The sequence below is a fragment of the Sardina pilchardus genome, chromosome 10 (genome assembly GCF_963854185.1).
Source record: "Sardina pilchardus chromosome 10, fSarPil1.1, whole genome shotgun sequence".
NCBI classification, from domain to species: Eukaryota; Metazoa; Chordata; class Actinopteri; order Clupeiformes; family Clupeidae; genus Sardina; species Sardina pilchardus.
In genome coordinates, this window is record NC_085003.1 from 18,095,611 (window position 1) to 18,113,316 (window position 17,706).

General features: G+C 43.1%; 3 protein-coding genes across 3 annotated transcripts in view; 2 read left to right on the top strand and 1 right to left on the bottom strand.

Moving 5' to 3' along the window:
- The first annotated feature begins 3,718 nt into the window (after positions 1 to 3,718).
- On the top strand, positions 3,719 to 11,450 carry LOC134094497 (ovochymase-2). The gene is made up of 17 exons (XM_062548032.1): positions 3,719 to 3,809; positions 3,928 to 4,079; positions 4,286 to 4,478; positions 4,597 to 4,626; positions 4,723 to 4,813; positions 4,906 to 5,047; positions 5,130 to 5,346; positions 6,357 to 6,487; positions 6,794 to 6,887; positions 7,851 to 7,982; positions 8,653 to 8,730; positions 9,047 to 9,230; positions 9,337 to 9,391; positions 9,567 to 9,759; positions 10,141 to 10,283; positions 10,630 to 10,786; positions 11,109 to 11,450. The coding sequence occupies exons 2-17, from the start codon at positions 3,960 to 3,962 to the stop codon at positions 11,183 to 11,185; spliced, it is 2,037 nt and encodes a 678-aa protein (XP_062404016.1). The 5' UTR covers positions 3,719 to 3,809; positions 3,928 to 3,959; the 3' UTR covers positions 11,186 to 11,450.
- A 351-nt stretch (positions 11,451 to 11,801) lies between these two features.
- LOC134094553 (NADH-cytochrome b5 reductase 2) lies at positions 11,802 to 15,170 on the top strand. Its single transcript, XM_062548137.1, has 9 exons — positions 11,802 to 11,892; positions 12,400 to 12,537; positions 12,657 to 12,729; positions 12,868 to 12,974; positions 13,141 to 13,270; positions 13,485 to 13,568; positions 13,973 to 14,058; positions 14,475 to 14,580; positions 14,908 to 15,170. Exons 1-9 carry the CDS (start codon positions 11,878 to 11,880, stop codon positions 15,078 to 15,080), a joined length of 912 nt encoding a protein of 303 aa, XP_062404121.1. The 5' UTR covers positions 11,802 to 11,877; the 3' UTR covers positions 15,081 to 15,170.
- A 211-nt stretch (positions 15,171 to 15,381) lies between these two features.
- Positions 15,382 to 17,706, bottom strand: part of ppfibp2b (PPFIA binding protein 2b) — a 51,960-nt gene continuing 49,635 nt past the window's right edge. The window contains exons 31-32 of the mRNA XM_062546943.1: positions 16,437 to 16,505; positions 15,382 to 16,180 (exon numbers count right to left, since the gene is read on the bottom strand). Coding sequence (XP_062402927.1) covers positions 16,151 to 16,180; positions 16,437 to 16,505 — 99 coding nt within the window. The 3' untranslated portion in view covers positions 15,382 to 16,150. The remainder of the gene's footprint in view (positions 16,181 to 16,436; positions 16,506 to 17,706) is intronic.

A 17,706-nucleotide genomic window follows, 5' to 3' on the forward strand; every position in this document is an offset into this window, starting at 1 on the left:
ACTGTCTCAATATCTCTGGTTGTTAACTGCTGCAACTCAAACAAGGTAGTAGCCTACCGATTTTACTGTGTTTGTGGTTTGTTCATGTCATTTTCTGTCCAATCTGACCGCATTGCTATGTTGCCCACCCAAAATGTTCCACCAGCCCACCAAATGTAATAGGCTAAAACAGCCCTGAGCCTAGTCATTGTAGCTCAGCTCAGCCAGCTTGAACAGTCGAGATGTCCTTCTCCAGTTTGGCTTGCCAGGCTAGGAAATCAATTCAGTTTAATCAATTTAATCAATCAGTTTAATCAATTCAGTTTTAAAAAAAAATGACTGGGGTGAACCCCCCGCAATACTTTGTCCCACCCAGGTTTGAAACGCCCCCGAGACCCTTGCCGTCGTCATTAAAGGATGTTGCAGATCCAGTAACATTTCCTCAGATTGTTGTAAGGCTAATTACTGACCATTCAGTCAGGAACACTGTGCAGTCTGCGTGCGATGAAGTCATCTTCATATCGTCACAGCGTCGCCTTTTGTGAGGACTGACAACCCCCACTGTTTATGGCTACTGTGTAAAATGTCTGCTCACAATGAAACATTTCTTATTAGATGAAAAGAATAGAAGCCCTTGTTACCCAAGGTCCATGTAGAATGGACATTCCTTTTTTTCTCCCATGTAAACTGTATGCCTGGCTTACGTGTTGTTTTATTTTGGTGCGTATTCTGTAAAAGCACAGTAAGTGTAGAGAGTGAGGTGAAGCACAAACTCAGGGAGTCATATATTCATCCCTTGAGATATTTTGCAGGGTGCCCACTTAAAACCAACACACTCTCTTCTCTCTCTCTTTCTCTCTCTTCTCTCTCACTCTCATTCTCTCCCTCTCTCTCACTCTCTCTGGGAGCCATAAGACACATACAGTAGGCCTAATAGCTGAGGAAAAAAAGGTCTACCAGGAACATCTGCCAACCGTTCCCTGGCAACAGGATGCCCCATGCACTGTGCTGAGTCACTGATCATGCCCACGGGACCGAGTTCCCCCCAGTTCTCAACACAAGCACCATGGTTTTTAGAACAACAGTGGCATTGACATTATTTGTTTTGAAAACTTTCACATTAATTAAAGGTAGTTTCAAGTCTGTGTACAATGCATTTGAAGTAAACTTGTGCTTGTATTTTATGTATTCTTAATGTCACTTCAGTAAAGACATAAATTATATTTGTTTTGGATTGTTTCCAGAAGATATTTCCCTGTGTCTTTTCAACAGTGTTACAAGGAGTTTATGCGATAGTGAAGTTTTGGCAGTTGCAGGCCAAAATGTATAAATGTTTCTTTTTGTCATGACTGACCTCCTGGTGTTCACTCATGTATAGAGCAGAACAATCTGTATTTGTACAGGTACAGTACACGGTCGGTCATGATACAAAGCTTGTTTTAAATGCACCCATGCACTCTCTGGGTCCCATCATCCGACTAAGTTCTCTTCAAACTGTGGTGAGTCTACTTACATTTTTTGGGATATGGGACGTTAGCTTGCTTGAGTCCTTGGTCATCAACAATGGGTGATCATACTGTATAAAGTTGTTTTTCTTGAACAAGATTATGGATTTGAATAGTGTAGAAGCAACTTGCCTAAACATGTTCATGTCTGTCAGTACACATTCTAATAATTTTACAGAACATCACAGGCGTACCTTGATATAGAAGTCAAATTGTTGGGACGGGAAACACATTATTTATCCAACAGCTTTCCATGCTGTAACTGCAGAGTCCTTTGTACTTGAAAGATAAAGTTCAAGGGCAGATTTCAATGTGGCAGAATGCCTGTTTCCTCTGGCATGTTTTAAACCTTTAATTGAAAGGTCAAGTTGGTTACGTAAAGGCCATGCCTTTGTAGATAGCCAGACTGCCCTCGGTCAACAGATGAATCACTATTTTGCAGTAAAGATTCAGTGTCACCACTTCCTTCGCTTTTGGACACCAATATATTGTCTGAGAACTTTTTTATTTGCTATTTTTCAGTTTCAATACTTCTCAGTCTTGGATATAAAAACCCCTAAGAGAACATGTTGTGTAAGGTTTCATTGTGTCATGGGTGTTGGCAAATCTCAGTAAAATATAATTGCTAACAATCAAAATATCACATCAGCTATCAGTGGTGCTTCAGTATGGATTAAATGGAAGTGAGATTACTGCAGATTTGTGTTTATGTGGCGTGTGCCATATGCGGAAGCTGCTGTTATTCTGAGTGTGCAGGTTTGTCTACCTCCAGCAAGTTCTGTGTGTGAAGTTTTTCTGAACCCCTCTGACACCCTTGGCTTTGGTTAATGAGTAACAGGCTGTCTCTGCAACCCCCTCTCCCCTCTATAAATGCAAGACTCATCCTGAGGCCCCCCAGTCAGGACTCAGAATGGCCACCTCAGGGATGACGTTCATCGCTGCTCTTCTCTGCATGTCCTTATGTCTCCTCAGCATCACTGCTCTTCTGCAAGGTAAATCAAAGTGGAGTGTACGAGTGTGTTTAGTATTTCCTAAAAGTGCTTCAGGCAAGATATTGACGGTGTCTCCTCTGCAGGTCCTAAATGTGGTTTTCCTCAAGTGAAGAGCCCACTCGACAGATCGTTAAGAATCGTTGGAGGAACAGAAGCTTTGCATGGATCCCATCCGTGGCTGGCATGTAATCTTTTAACTGACATAAGTATAGCACCAGACACCCTCATTAACAGCCCCAAGGGTGCATTTACCAGACACGCTCTGGCTTCTAATTACAGGAATATTAAGTGACTGAGATAATACAGGGCTTTACCTCCAGAAATGTTCATTCTAATCACTTTACAGAACATGACAGGCATATACAATACATGATTATTATTGTTATCAGGAGCTTCAGAAGTCAAATTGTTTTAGGCAAATCATTTACATCCAGAAACTGTCTGGTGGTAGATTATGTTGTTTTATCTTATTTGTGGTGTGGTTAGCATTTTCATATCTTTTTGAGAGCACTTTCATGTCTTTTTGTCATATCTTTTTAATTTATTTTGTCACATTCCACGTTCTTAGGCTACATTTTGTCTATTATCTGGGTGTCATGATGGGTTCTTTGCTCTGGCTTTCAGGTATCTTTAAGGTCTAGGGGCTTGCATTTCTGTGGGGCATCCATCCTGACGGACCGCTGGCTATTAACAGCTGCCCACTGCCTCTACAGCATGTCAGAGTAGGTTGATGTCATGTTCACATGTACTTTATCTTTAACACTATCTTTTGGTTTACCACAATGCTGACAGGATGGTGTGGGTGTTGATTGCTGATGATGCGATGTTGACACACACCTCCTGTTATGGAACAGTTTCTTTTTGCATTGGCAGAATGCTTTTTTAATAGGGCCTGGACATCCTGAAGACCTGAACTCGCTGTAAGCAACACCTGCCTTGTTCATTTTGTATTCTAATGAGTCTATGATGCTGATTTCAGCGATGCTCTTCAAAATGTCAGCGCTGTGGTTGGGGAGCATGATCAGAGGGTGGCGGAGAGAGGGGAACAGATATTCAGACTCAAGACCATACGAATCCATGAAAAGTACCACCCCATCTCTCCAATGAACTACGACATTGCCCTGTTGGAAGTGGATGGATTAATTCAGTATGGTATGTTGCCTAAAAAAACTATACTAGTCAATCACAGTGATGTCCTATTGTTGCGGTATTGACATTTCTTTCAATGGTTCTGCAGATGAGCGTGTTCAGCCTTTGTGCTTACCTCTGCCCAGTGAGAATTTCCCAGCCAGCACCGGCTGCATCGTTGGCGGTTGGGGTCGCGTAAGAGAGCGTATGTATGAACATGAAAGCATATCTCTCGTGGAAGTATTCCGCTTTTGACAAATTAGCCAAACTTCACATTTAATTCCTGTTATAATGTTCCAAAAATAATCTTCCATGTACTGTAGGTGGCCGCCTTCCAGCGGTTCTCCGTGAAGTGATGCTTGACCTAGTGGAGCCAGGCCGATGCAGGCAGGCCCTCCGAACACTACGGCCCAGGCCGCTACCCCTCACTGTGGTGTGTGCTGGACCAGAGAGAGGAGGTCGAGACGCTTGTCAGGTACAGTAGGGCTTCACTTGTCTCAGACTAAAGCAGAGATGATGGCTTTCTTCAACTCTAATGTGCATGGGAAAGAGGAGAGAGAGACGTACCCTTGTTGTTAACAAGAAATCAGAAGTGCAGTACTGTGGAGCAGGAAGTCTATCAGTGTGCCCCTCAGGGTTTTCTTGTTAAAATGTGTTTTTTTTTTCTCCTGCTATGTCCAGGGAGACTCTGGGAGTCCCTTGATCTGCCCCAGAGAGGATGGGCACTGGGCTGTAGTCGGGGTGACCTCGTGGGGTAAAGGGTGTGGACGCAGCTGGGTTGACAACTTGTTCAAGCACCCAGTCATGAGAGGGTCGCCTGGAGTGTTCACTGATGTCAAAGTGTTCTTGCCATGGATCAAGAGAATCCTTAAAGGTTTATGCTTTAAAAACTCACAAAATGTTTACTGCTTTGTAAAACTCATTTTTTTTAAAAAACACACTGTTTAATAAGTATTGCATAACAGCTTGCATTTAATGTCTTTCATTTATAGAAGCACTTGTCAAATCAGTGTCCCCTCCAAGTAAGTGGGCTTTGAATATGTTTTACAATCAGCTTACAGAGTCTCACTTTTGAAAATGAGTGGTTGAATGTCTCTGCTTGCATATGTTTGCTATAGGGTTGTGTCACGTGATGGATGGGCCTTTGAATGAAAACCAAGGTGTGATTAACAATCCAGATAAGCCTGCCAACTATTATGCAAACAATGAGTGAGTCATTTTCGGCTTTTGTTTTTGTTTCTGTTCTAATGTCCAAGAGTACATTATAAAAACAAATCCTTTCTCACCCCTTCCATTCCCAGAATATGCTCATGGTCTATACGTGTTGCTGCTGAAAGTCACATTCTGCTGGAGTTCTTGGAGTTTGACTTAGAGAATGACACTCTCTGTCACAGTGACCAGCTCACCGTGTTTGGCGGTGCCGACAGAGTCATTGGTGAGGAAGTGAACACCAAACTGACGTTGGACATAACCACGCCTCTTCCTTTTTGCCTCTGGCCTATAAACATGATAAACGCGTTAACAGTGGTTTGGAGGGATTGAAACAAGGGCCTTTGTAGAATCACTCATTTCCTGTGGACGATGTGCTTTCTTTTCTCCAGGCAAGTTCTGTGGGGGGCAACTCCCAGAGCCTGTGCTGATCTCCTCCAGCAGTGCTACCGTACAGTTTGTGTCTGATGCCAGCGGCACAAGAGCTGGCTTTTCCATCCAATACAAAACTGTGGCTGGAGATTTTCAACTGGGTGAGTTCTAGTGCCAATCCCTTACACCTTACAGTAGGCTAAGGGGTGTTGTGGGAGTGGTCATTTAGAATAGATCTGTTCTGTTGTATTGTACTGGCCATTATTTTTTCAGTCTCTGTGGTAAGGGCCTATAAAAGAGTGGTTAGAATGCAACACAACTAATCTATCTAAACTGATGAATGACAGCAAATGACAACATTTGCTGCTAAACCGGTTTGCTAAACCAAACAAGGCCTGTTGAATAACATTGTGGATTGACCAAAAACCAAAGGCTGATTCCAGGAACATTCTTTAAACTTTCAGGAGCAAAGCAATGTGCACAAAGTCTTCAAAATACGAATCTTGAAAACATATCTATCTAGAGTATATTTTATTCTAGAAAGTGAGCCATGCATAAACTATGAGGCAACAAACAAGCCGTAATTTGGACAGATGTACCTGCAGAGATAGATAAAAAAGAGAGTGTTCTTTATCAGGCACACAACAGGGGAGATTCTACTGACAACTGGTTTGGGCTGTCGTTGCATCACCCTGCTTGACAGGTTGTGTTTAAGCCCCTGAGCCAAAGAGGAGGACTCCCTGTCCTCCCTGTTTAAATCCTCGCCGTGCTCAGCGCCCCCCCTCCTGTGGTGCTGTCGTCAGGCAGCGACCGGGGGCACGGGCGCTCTCAGGGGGCGCGGATGCCATAGAGACAGGGTGAGCCGCGCGTGCCAACAGACCACACACACCGAGGCCTTGTGATGGAGTAATGAGAGTCAGGTGGGTTAGGGATTTCAGCGCAGCGCACCTCAGGTGACCCCGGGGCCGCGGAAACCAGAGACAGGGACGGCTTCACCCCCAGAGACCCGCGCGGTGGCGGGTGCGACGGGCGACGGTGTCGAAGACCAGGCGGGCGGGCGCTGCTGGTGGGGGGGGAGGAAGACGAGACGTGTTGCGATGGCAGTACCAATAGGACTCAGTCAGCACGCTGAGCACTCATCCTTTGTTGATCGGGTCTCAATGCGCGGCAGGGCCAGGATGTGGCACGGTGGCGTTGTTCCAGGCACAGGAGGCCATCCGAAGTCCCCGCTACCCCGAGGCCTACGGTAACGGCGCGGACTGCCGCTGGGTCATCCACGCACCCGAGGGACATGTCGTCAAGGTGAGCTTGGTGGCGTCTCCACTCTCTCTCTCTCTCAACCGAATCATGAATACATGCATGGCTCCTTGAATATGCAATGAGAGTTGACTCACAGCTGTGACTCCAGATCGGTTTTCTGAACTAGAAGGGAAAGTGACTCTTAGTCTTTCACCACAGCGCCCAGCATGTCATGACCTGAATGTTATAATCATGAGAAGTGAAATAATTATCATAATTATGCACGGTGTGAGACTATGCATACTTGACCTGATGGGAACCAGAGGGTGAGTGGCTGCCTAAATTGATGCCTGTAATGTAATTTTTCAGCTTGATTTCCACGATTTTGACTTGGAGCAGTCGGAGCATTGCCAATATGACTCCCTGAAAATATTGGGAGATATTGATGGAAAACAAGAAATTGGTAAGAGAAAGGCCTCTCTTGGATTGACGGATCAATACGTTTGTGTAATTGACAATTATTAAAGGGAAATGTGTTTTTAAAGTCAATAATGAGTCAGTCACATGAATAAAGCTGCTAAACTGCCTTGTTGATGGATGGATGCACACACTGGACTCATGGCAAGAGACCGAGCCATGGCTCAATATTTGTCTCTGTGATGACACATGCCTTTGAAGCCATGGTGAAGAGCTATTATTGCAGGAAATTCACTGAAAGCCTTTTAAACCAGATTATTCTTGTACTCAATATGCGTTTGTCTCTGTGAACTCTGGCTGTGCTTTAGAAACAGGGCCTAGAGAAGGAAAGACAAAGGCAAGGCAAGGCAGTTTTATTTGTAAGGGAAATTTCATACACAAGGCCATTTAATCTGCTTTAGACAGACATGAAACGGAGTAAAAATCATAAAAGTCATAAAAAACAGAGTGCATGTGCATTTGAAAGCAAAAGAATTTTCATTTGAAACTGGCGTTCTGGAGCATTCTTTAGGATATATTATCTGGAAAGTTGCTCCCAGAGCTACTGCCGCCATTTGTTTGTACACGGGAGTGAATGGTTGTGACGCAACTTTGAGATATCAATGGCTTTGCTGGTAGCTAGTGTAGGATTGGATGATGCATTTTTGAATGCATTGTATTTGTATCATTACCACCTTTATCGTCCTAATATTGTCCCAATTGTGTGGCTGTGCAACAGGAAGTCCTACTGGCTATGCAACAGGAAGTCCTACAGGCTATGATGAACACTGTACATTTTATATCTCTCAAAAATGTCACATCTGCAGTTTCTCTTCCTGCATAATATTAAAGTCTAGTTGATTACAAATCCCTTGATTTGATTTGATTTGCCTTGTCTTATTTGTCTTTATGCTGACGACTCCTCCATCTGTTTTGGCTCGGTCTAAATCTGCTTCCTCTCCCCTTTAAGTGGTGCTTTGTGGTGGGACTGTACCTCCGCCGGTCCTGAGCTATGACAGCGTGATGGTCCTCCACCTCATCTCAGACAGCAGCGTAACAGCCCGTGGATTCCACGCCACACCAACATTCATCAAACGATCAGGTCTTTACATTCAGAGCATTCAGAAACAACCAAACCCTACTACACCATCCATCTTCATAGAACAGCTGTCGTTTATTTGCCACTAACCCATTTATTTCATTTCACCCATTGTATGGCTGCAGTATACCTGGTCAATGCTTCATTAAAACCTTCACGCCACTGTGTGTCCATTCCAGTTGGGTGTTTATGAACTCAAGGAATAAAAGATAGCACTCACGCGTCTTTTTAGAACTTTTTTAAAATTGCCCCACGGACGATTTCGGGCAGCGTGATCATAGCAGTTTCACCTTTGACACCATATAGGGGTGCTTAAAGTACTTGTTCACCTCTTGACCCCACACACAGCCAGTGCTCCTCAACAGGAGAGTCCCAATCAATACAATCCAAGCAGGCTACAATTCATTACTGTGTGTGTACATCACCACGATCACAATACAGGAAACAATGGCATTCCAAACATTCCAGCACTCTCCATGCATTTTTACCAGACACAATTCAGAATGATTTCCTCATTCATACAGTTTGGAATGAGAGTCCCCGAGCAGTGAATATCCAATATGCCTCTCTTTGTAACAACTGTTTTTCTCTGTCATTGAGATATCTATATTGTGTCTGTGATCTTTCCAATGGTGTCTGTTTACCCATCATAGACCTCTCTCTTTGCTAACAGATCTCCTGGAAGGGGGGTCAAGGGAACTGGAGGACGAATCAGATGGCACCACAACCCACTCTCGCTACGCAGAGACAGGTTTGTCCAGTGATTCAAGCTTTGCCATTATTGACCTTATTTGTTTTGCTGACAGGTTGTTTTACATAGACATCCTTTTTATTCAGACCTCTGGCAGGGCATGTGGTATTTATCAGATATGTTTCAAAGATATGAACTCGGGCCATGGTTGTTATGGCCTCATAAACACAAACCGTGTGTAAAAACAGGAACTGTGTCATGGTTTACACAAGCCTATTTTCTTCACTGTGTGTGTCCTTACTGTGGTTTCCTGTGGCTTGTGGTATGCTACTCAGATGGCAAGCCCACTTATCTTTGTCTTCTTATGGGTTGCCAGGTTTGTGTGGAATGCCACACTCTCTTGCTGGCTCAGAGCAGGGAGGACTGGAAGGGGGAGAGGGCACCTCACTGCAGCGCTGGCCCTGGGACGCCCGACTCCAGCTGGACACTGAGGTCATCTGTTTGGGTGCCATCATCCAGCCTGACTGGATCCTCACAGCTGCCCACTGTGTCCATGGCCTGTGAGTGTCTCAATACGGTATTCATACAAAATATATATATATTTGTTTACATTTTATTTGTTGCTTTTTGTTTATATGATATTGATTTGGTGTTATTTCAATGCAGGGATGAGAAAATACTTGGTGCATTGACTGTGGAGACTGGTGGCCCAGACAGCCAAGTATGACATACAAATATATGTGTATTTATGTTGTGTATGTGTTTATGTATATGTGTGTATATCTGCATGCAGAATGGGTGTATGTGCATCAGTATATTAGTTCTCATGCATTTATCCACAGTAAATATACTTTTCATCATAATAACCCATTTTCATTCTCCCCCTGTTCTCGTAGAGTCGCAGGGTGAGGAAAGCACTTGTTCACCCTCAGTATGACTCCTTCTCTCTGGACTCGGATGTCGCTCTCCTTCACCTTGACTCTGACTTTGCACTCACTAACCACACACAGCTTATATGCCTGCCCACCCACCCACAGGAGGGCTCATTCACTCACGACTGCAAGGTTTCCTTGGAGAACAACCGTGTTGGTAAGCATCCATAGACGAGCACTGCTGTTTATCAAGTAAATTACAGTATGTTTATTGAGAGAACACACACACACAGTCTCCTGCATGGGTCGAAAATATGCTGTCCCCTGGCCTTAGCTGCTAAATATAAACTATTATATTCTCTGCCTATAGGTACAGAGTAAGATGTTATGATGTGAAGTTTACATTCCTTGGTAATGAATGGAGGATGTATCTGGTGTTCAGCATATTCAACTTCCATGACAAGGCCCTTGCTAAAAGATCACTCACTGATATTATGCTTGTGTGTGGTAATGCCAGAGGTACCAAACAGAGCCGTTCAGTCTGTTTTTATGCAGCTTAGCGCCCCCACACTCATCTGTGGTGGGCTTTAATTGGCAGGCACTCTGGGGAACAACACTTCCCGGCCGATAGAGGTGTCTCTGATGGAACACGCAGCTTGTCAACACTACTATCCTGGCAGGCTGACGGACACCATGCTATGCGCCGAGCAGGAAGAGCTGAACCAACATGGTTCCTGCATGGTAAGAAACTGCTTACAGTCAACTCTGAAGTGCAGCATCACTGAGAATGGCCAAACAACACACACTGACTAACTAGTCTCTCAGTCTTTCCTTTCACTTGTGACACAGTTCCCCCTAGTGGGGAAAAAATGACATAGACGATATTATTTGGCATGACATGGAATTCTAACCACACATTCCTATAGCAGGAATACCTGACTTGTTATGCAATGTGCAAACAACGGGCCAAAGCAGGGAATGCCTCTCATGCAAAGATATTCACAATGATGCTTGTAATGAATGAACATGAATGAATTGAAAAATAAATAACTGGAATTATGCATTGCAATTCTCTCGGATTCTTTAGGATCATGCTGGAGCCCCCTTGGTATGCCGAACAAACAACTCCAATTTCTTTGTCCATGGAGTGGCCAGTTGGAGGGAGGGATGCGGAAAGTTTCCCAGGCCTGCGGTTTATTCCTCCGTGATGCCTGTCACGGACTGGATTCTGGAGCAGCTTGATGGTAAGTTAGGCTGCAGCTGGAGGACTCCACGAAGCAGCTTGATATAGGCCAGCTCGCTGCCTTGCTCTCTGCCTGGCTGTTCTTACCCCTCCCCAGAGTAGGCTACTACGAGTGGAATCCAGAGGTGAAGTAAATCAACAGAATGCTCTGTACAATTTAGTAACCCAACAGTTGGAACTTCTCCACTTTCAAAGGGGCACTGCCTGGCGCTTTATACAGGTTTATAGGTGCCTGTGTATGATTGCTGTTTCATATAATGCAGCTTTTCCCAATCTGCAGTGCCATTTTCTTAAATCTAATGGCAGTATCATATTCTTCACAGCAACTTTGGATTCAGCGCTTGACGAGTACCAAGACGAAAAGGATTTTAGGACGGAGTCATCTGGGGACTTTTACTGAATCATGTCAACTGCATGTTATCATCATCACCTCCTCAAACCTCCCACCACAAACAACTTGGTGCTATTAAATCATGAACAGTATTTATGTTATTGTAACGTTTTCTTCTTAGTATTATTTATTTGCATGTGATATGTAGAGAAATATTAATGTATTAACAAGGACATTGTTTTGTTTATCAATGTTTTGTATTATTGCATTCACCCAAATGTATTTTCCGCCAGCTGTATGTAGCCTACTTGTCGGCTGTGGAAATAAAAGTGTTACGACGTGTTAATGGTGGTGCAGTGTTATATTTTACGCCAAATAGCCAGTGGCACCAAAATAACCATATTATCATATAATGAAATAAAATAAACTCGCACAGAGTTTACCATGTGACCAATTAACAAAGCATAGCGCACGGAAACAGGATCGCCTACTACGCGCCGCTATGAGAATGGGGTGATTACAGACCACTTTTCCAGACGCATGTTCAGCCACACATACGCAGTCATGTCATGTTGTTATGGAAACTGCTTCCAACTCCAATTGGTTTCTTCACACAATCCCGCCTCCCCGATCAGACGCTCCTCCTCTGGGACGGCCCTAGAGCAAAGGTGCATGCTCTCCCTCAATGTGTGACCTATGCGCATACCAACAGCAGACTACTGAGGCCGGGTATCTCGGGGCAGTGTGACAGAACAGTCATTATGGAGGACTATCTGGTAATTTAATTTTATATATGATTTACGAAAACATGTTTACTTTCAGATGCTTGTAACAATATAGCAGTAGTTGACCTAACTAAAAGGCTCAATATGTTTCTACTGAAAGTTCTATCGTTGTCATAGGCCTACCACTTCACACCTTTGAGGAATGGAACGAATGACACTGCAGAATGTTGCATGCTACTTTATGTTTAAAGTATCAGATTAAGTTTTGTTTAATTGATAGTACCTTAAAATTACCTTAGAATCTGTATACCAAACAGATACTTTATCATATCAAAGCTGAGCAGAACAGTGACATGCCAAGAAGAACATGATTTTGCTATGCTTGCTGTTTGGACTTTATTGCTGTTGATTTGAAATCAACATTATGCAAGTCATTTTCTATCCAGGTCACTGATGTTAATATGTATTTCTTCTTTTATTACTTTACTAATGAATACATGAAAACAATGAAAACACAATACTAATTATTATCTAATTGTCGACCTTGGTTCTGTCCAGACCGTGTCTGTACTGGTGGCAGTGTCTGTTGTGGCTTTTACCCTATTATACCTCATGTCAAGTGGTGGAGGGAAATCCTCACCCCGAACTCTCCTGGATGCAACGATCAAATACCCCCTGCCCCTCACGGAGAAGGAGGTCTGTTGGCATCACTCATTACTCTGTCATTGACGCCATGCCAAAATAACATCTTTTCACCTTGACCATGCAGTAAACACATGACTAATGGGACTGAGCTTATATGCCTCCCTCCACAGGACATCAGCCATGACACCAAGCGGCTCCGCTTCGGCCTTCCATCTCCCTCCCACGTCCTCGGCCTTCCAGTGGGTACGTTGCACTTTCACTTTCTCCTTTCACTTTTATCAGGGCCCATATAAGCCACCTGGTTTTCATAACCGTTTGGAACAACAAATTGGTCCATTGTCAGATTTAAATGTCTGATAAACTGTTCATGGTCAATTTCAGGTCAGCATGTTTATCTTTCTGCAAAAGTCAATGGCAGCCTTGTGATCCGTGCTTATACCCCGGTTTCAAGTGACGAGGACCAGGGCTTTGTTGACCTGGTTGTGAAGGTAGTGTTTGTACCTGTCAAACATGACAAATTGAATGTAGCCTAATATAAATTATTTATTGTGACGATAAAAGTATACAGTGTTGGTGCAATGAGGATTAATGAATTTAAGGCAATTGTGTGCTAGATATACAGTGCCGTTGTGAAGCACAGATGGTTCTCTTCAGGTATATCACAAAAATACCCATCCAAACTACCCTGACGGGGGTAAGATGTCTCAGTACCTCAATGACATGGGCATTGGAGACACTATGGATTTCAGAGGGCCTAATGGACTGCTCGTCTACAAGGGACATGGTAAGAACATGTTTGCTTATTATAAAACTGAAGAATGTTGTTCTTTAGAGTTTTCCCTTTAGATTAAGTTACATGGCATCCACTAGATGTCAGTGTTGCTCAGTGGGACACATCCTATGCTGTTCCAAGAGCTAAAATGCCACTATTGGAAAAAGGTTTTGTGTAAGATACAGTACCAGTGTTTGCCTGATTCTGAATTTTGATCATTTTTAAGGAACTTTTTCAATCCGTCCAGATAAAAAATCTGAGGCCAAGATCAGGAAGTTTAAGCACGTGGGAATGATTGCTGGTGGAACAGGTGAGATTTCAGACTGGACATCTTTCAGTTTACTTATTTATTCACCATATTAACAGTGTACTCTTTGGACAACTAGAAGACTGAAATGAATAGAACTTAACCATTACTTCACTAGTCATTTTCCCTGGCTACTTGATTCTTTTTAGTTATTATTTTAATGTGGATTTTCTTGTTTATCTGTTTGCAACAGTGGTAGTGGCTGCAATAGCAGTGATAGTTGCAACTGAGATCAATACATTCATTGTTATCACTCCACTTATAAGACTATTATGGTGCTCCTCCTCTTATTCCTCTTAGTGTAGTACATCTGGTGGTGGTAGCAGTGGTAGTACAACTTGTAGTAGTGTCACCAGTAGTACTATTTACTGCTTATTTATTTGAAAAGAAGCCATGTTCTTATCCAGGTATTACCCCAATGCTCCAGCTGATCAGATGCATCACATCCAATCCTACCGACAATACCAAGTGCTCTCTTTTATTTGCCAACCAGGTAAACCTCTTACCACACCAAAAGCGAAAGGAATGCTGATTTTGCATCATTCTCTTTGGCCACATGTGTTGAACTCTCAGATTAAAGAACCAATCTAAATATGATCAGAATTCAGAATACAGAATATTCTAGTTTACACGCCAAACGAACTTGCAAAAATTCCTAATGTCTATATTCAGGAATCATGACAAACTTCAGCTAAAATCAAAGCGTTGGTTACATGGCACATGTATTTGAATTGTAATAGAATAGTTCATGTTAACTTGTTATTTCAATATGATAAAACAATTTACGTTAGATTGTTATATCGGAGTAAAAAGTACCAGTATAATAGGACTGAAATTGTTTGTTTGTTTGCTTGTTACTGCAAATGAGGCAGTCACACGCCATTTAACAAACACCCCTCTCTGTTGCAGACTGAGAAAGACATCTTGTTGAGAGAAGAGTTGGATAAGATTCAAACTGAAGCACTGTACCCTGAACAGTTCAAACTATGGTACACCCTGGATAAGCCACCACAGGGTAAGGGTGACCTCACCTTTTCAGCACTTTAAAAAGCCAGATCATTCAACCTCACTCTGTGTTAAGATGTGGTGCAAGATGCCTTCCAAAGGCGTCTACTTCCTGGAGACATATTAAGGATACATAGAATGTAATTATGGAGTATAATTGGATATTGCTCATGTCTGCAATACCTCATGTTGAATTTGTGTCATTTCAGGAAAGCTCTAGAAGCTAGCTAACGGTTCCCATAGACATAGCTAGGTCATTATAGCCTTGTGCTTGTGATGCTTGTGAAAGGCGGTGTTGAGAAACTCATCTACAATACGCTAATTCTCTCCTCGACAGGATGGGCGTACAGCTCAGGATTTGTGAGTGCTGAGATGATTAAAGACCACCTCCCGGCACCAGCGGATGACGTTCTCATTGTGATGTGCGGCCCACCACCGATGATCCAGTACGCCTGCCTGCCAAATCTCGCCAAACTGGGCCACAAGACAGATAACACCTTTGCCTACTAACATCATGTGATGAACACAATGACATTGGTGTAGACAGCAAGGATTCTGAGATTTGATACTATTTCACTGAATAAAGTTTTGTTATATTTACTGTTGTTTGACCTTTTACATTATTGTGGGATTTAACAGGTGGCACACACTGCACATGCCTGCATAAAACAATGTTGGGACACAGGTCATTTATTTACTGCCATTTATCATTTGTCTTAATCTATGCGCCTCTTAACTCTTTCTCTCTTACACACACACACACATTGGATGGAAACCATTTTCATTTGTAATGAAGTAACTAGTTATTTATTAACTATTTATTAAACACAGGCTTAGGTGAAAAATGCCACTGTTGAAAATAGGTACAAACCATTTAGTCTTGTGAAAAGCGCCAGCGTGGGTCTGGCATATCATTTATTCACAAGAAGACATCCACATGGTTTTTTTTTTATAAAGAGCTGAACACCACTGGCTGCAGGGGAGCTTCTCAGCAGGGGTGTCGAGTCTTGTGTGGAGGCGTCTGTGGCCGGTGTGAATTTAGACACCTTATGGCTGCCACCTTATGCCTTTTACCCAAAGTGAGAAGAGAACTGACAAGACGATTCCACAAGGAGCACCGCTGGGAGACGAGTTCTTCTGACACGTCATTAGAGAAGCTTTGACAGTTGATGGTGGTCTTTGTAAGAGAGAAAGAGAGCGAGAGAAGGGCCCAGTCTGTGGCTCTTCATGGGAGTGGTGTGTTCCCACGAACTGTTAAAGATAGCCAGGTAAGCTATGCGATGATTGCGAAAACATTATGGCATGTAACACTGTAGTGAGTAGCTCAAAGTATCTCACTCATTTGAATACATTCTCACTCATTATCCAGTCACTGTATGTAACTCATAGTTCACAAACATCTGCATGGAGGTTTTGGCAAAACGTCTGAGCAACATAATGGTTGGATTCTTCAAACAAAGCGGCTGGAATGGATAGACTGAGCAGAAAGAGGCTCTCAGCTGCACATACAACTTTCCACAGACTCCATCTTACTGTAGGTCTTCATATTCTTCTTCTTCTTCTTGTGAGCAAGGTGTGGTTCAGGCCAGGCTGTGTACAAGCAGGCACTCCTGGAAAGCAGAAAGATAAGGTGCACCCTTTGGCCCCGTAAGACTTGAGCATGCAGGCTTTTCTCTTAAGGTTTACCCTCCCCCTGTGGATCAACCCAGTTTAGAGGGTTGTCTCCCTTATATACTGAAAAACAAAGATCAATACTGTTTTAGTACATATTATGCAAAATAAATTGTACCCATTAACACTTCAAGCATATGTACTGTACCTGATGAGACGTTGAATTGCTATGACTGAAGGTTGTGCACAACTTACCAGTATGAATCTGCCCTGAGAGCTGACAGAAGGGGAAGCTCCAATGGCCCCAAGCTGCTCCTGGGAATCCTAGAGAGATGTGTGTGGCATTGTAAGGCTGGAGAATAGCACCTGCTATAGCCTACTGTGGGTGGTGGTTCAAGGCATGTTTTCAACATTTCTACTTTTACTGTAATGCACGTATGTGATCCACGCCATGGTCAAGATAGGAGATCTGACTCTTATTGTACATGTAAATGTATTGGTATTGTATTGTGGAGGAACCCTGCTCTCAGCACAAACAAAACACTGGACTGTCATTTAGCCTACTGTGTGGACCTGTGACAGTCAGGACCCAATCACAAGACTACAAATCACGTTCCGCTCCCATTACTTATGCCGTAATAAATACAACAATAACAATAATGAACACATGATACAGTGTCTGTTTTATTGACATAATTTCTTTGTTTATATTTAAGTACAAATTCAAAATATCCTCTGCAACAGAATGTTCAATATAAAATACTAAATACTAACAGTCAGGGACTGCAGATGAAAACTCACTTGTATGGCTAATTCTGGTACATACTGTACATGGCTTACCCTTACAAAATTGAATGTTTGCGGAATATTTGCCAAAAACTTGTGGGTGATTTGTGGGAAACAAGTAAGTTCACTAGAAGACATTACCAGAAGTTTGCCAATGTTGGCCACTAGAGGCAAACTTTCAGCAAAGTTTGCAACTAGTAGTAAATGTGTGATTTGTGATCAGTGATTTGACACCACACTTAGCCAGTAATGGCAAACTACCAGTGAACGTCCGGTGACAAACATTGATTTGCATATGACATTACTGCAAATCTGCTGCAACATTGCCAAAAGTTAACCACAACTACTGTATCTGCCAGAAACCCAATTTGCATTTGAAAACATGACAAAATAAATTTGCAGACAATTCTGTAAGGGTTTAAGTGAGCTTGTTCATCGATGCACTCTGTCCCCTTACAATAAATAATCATTAACAGTATATAAAATAATTGGTAGGGGGGTTTGTATTGATTGTCATCATGTTGGCCACACTCAGTCTGGGTAGGGGGGGGGGGTTGGAAGACGCTCGGGTGGGGTTGAGCAGGGAGGGAGGGTTGAGTGGCAACTGCCTGAAGCAGCTGGTAAAGGCCTCTTGGGGTTAAGCTGAGGTATGAGGCTCCCCTGGATGGGATGTTGGTGTTGGTTAGCCGCGGCCGTCAGCGTCCAGCTCACACTATAGCCGTCTGGCTCCGGCGCATCC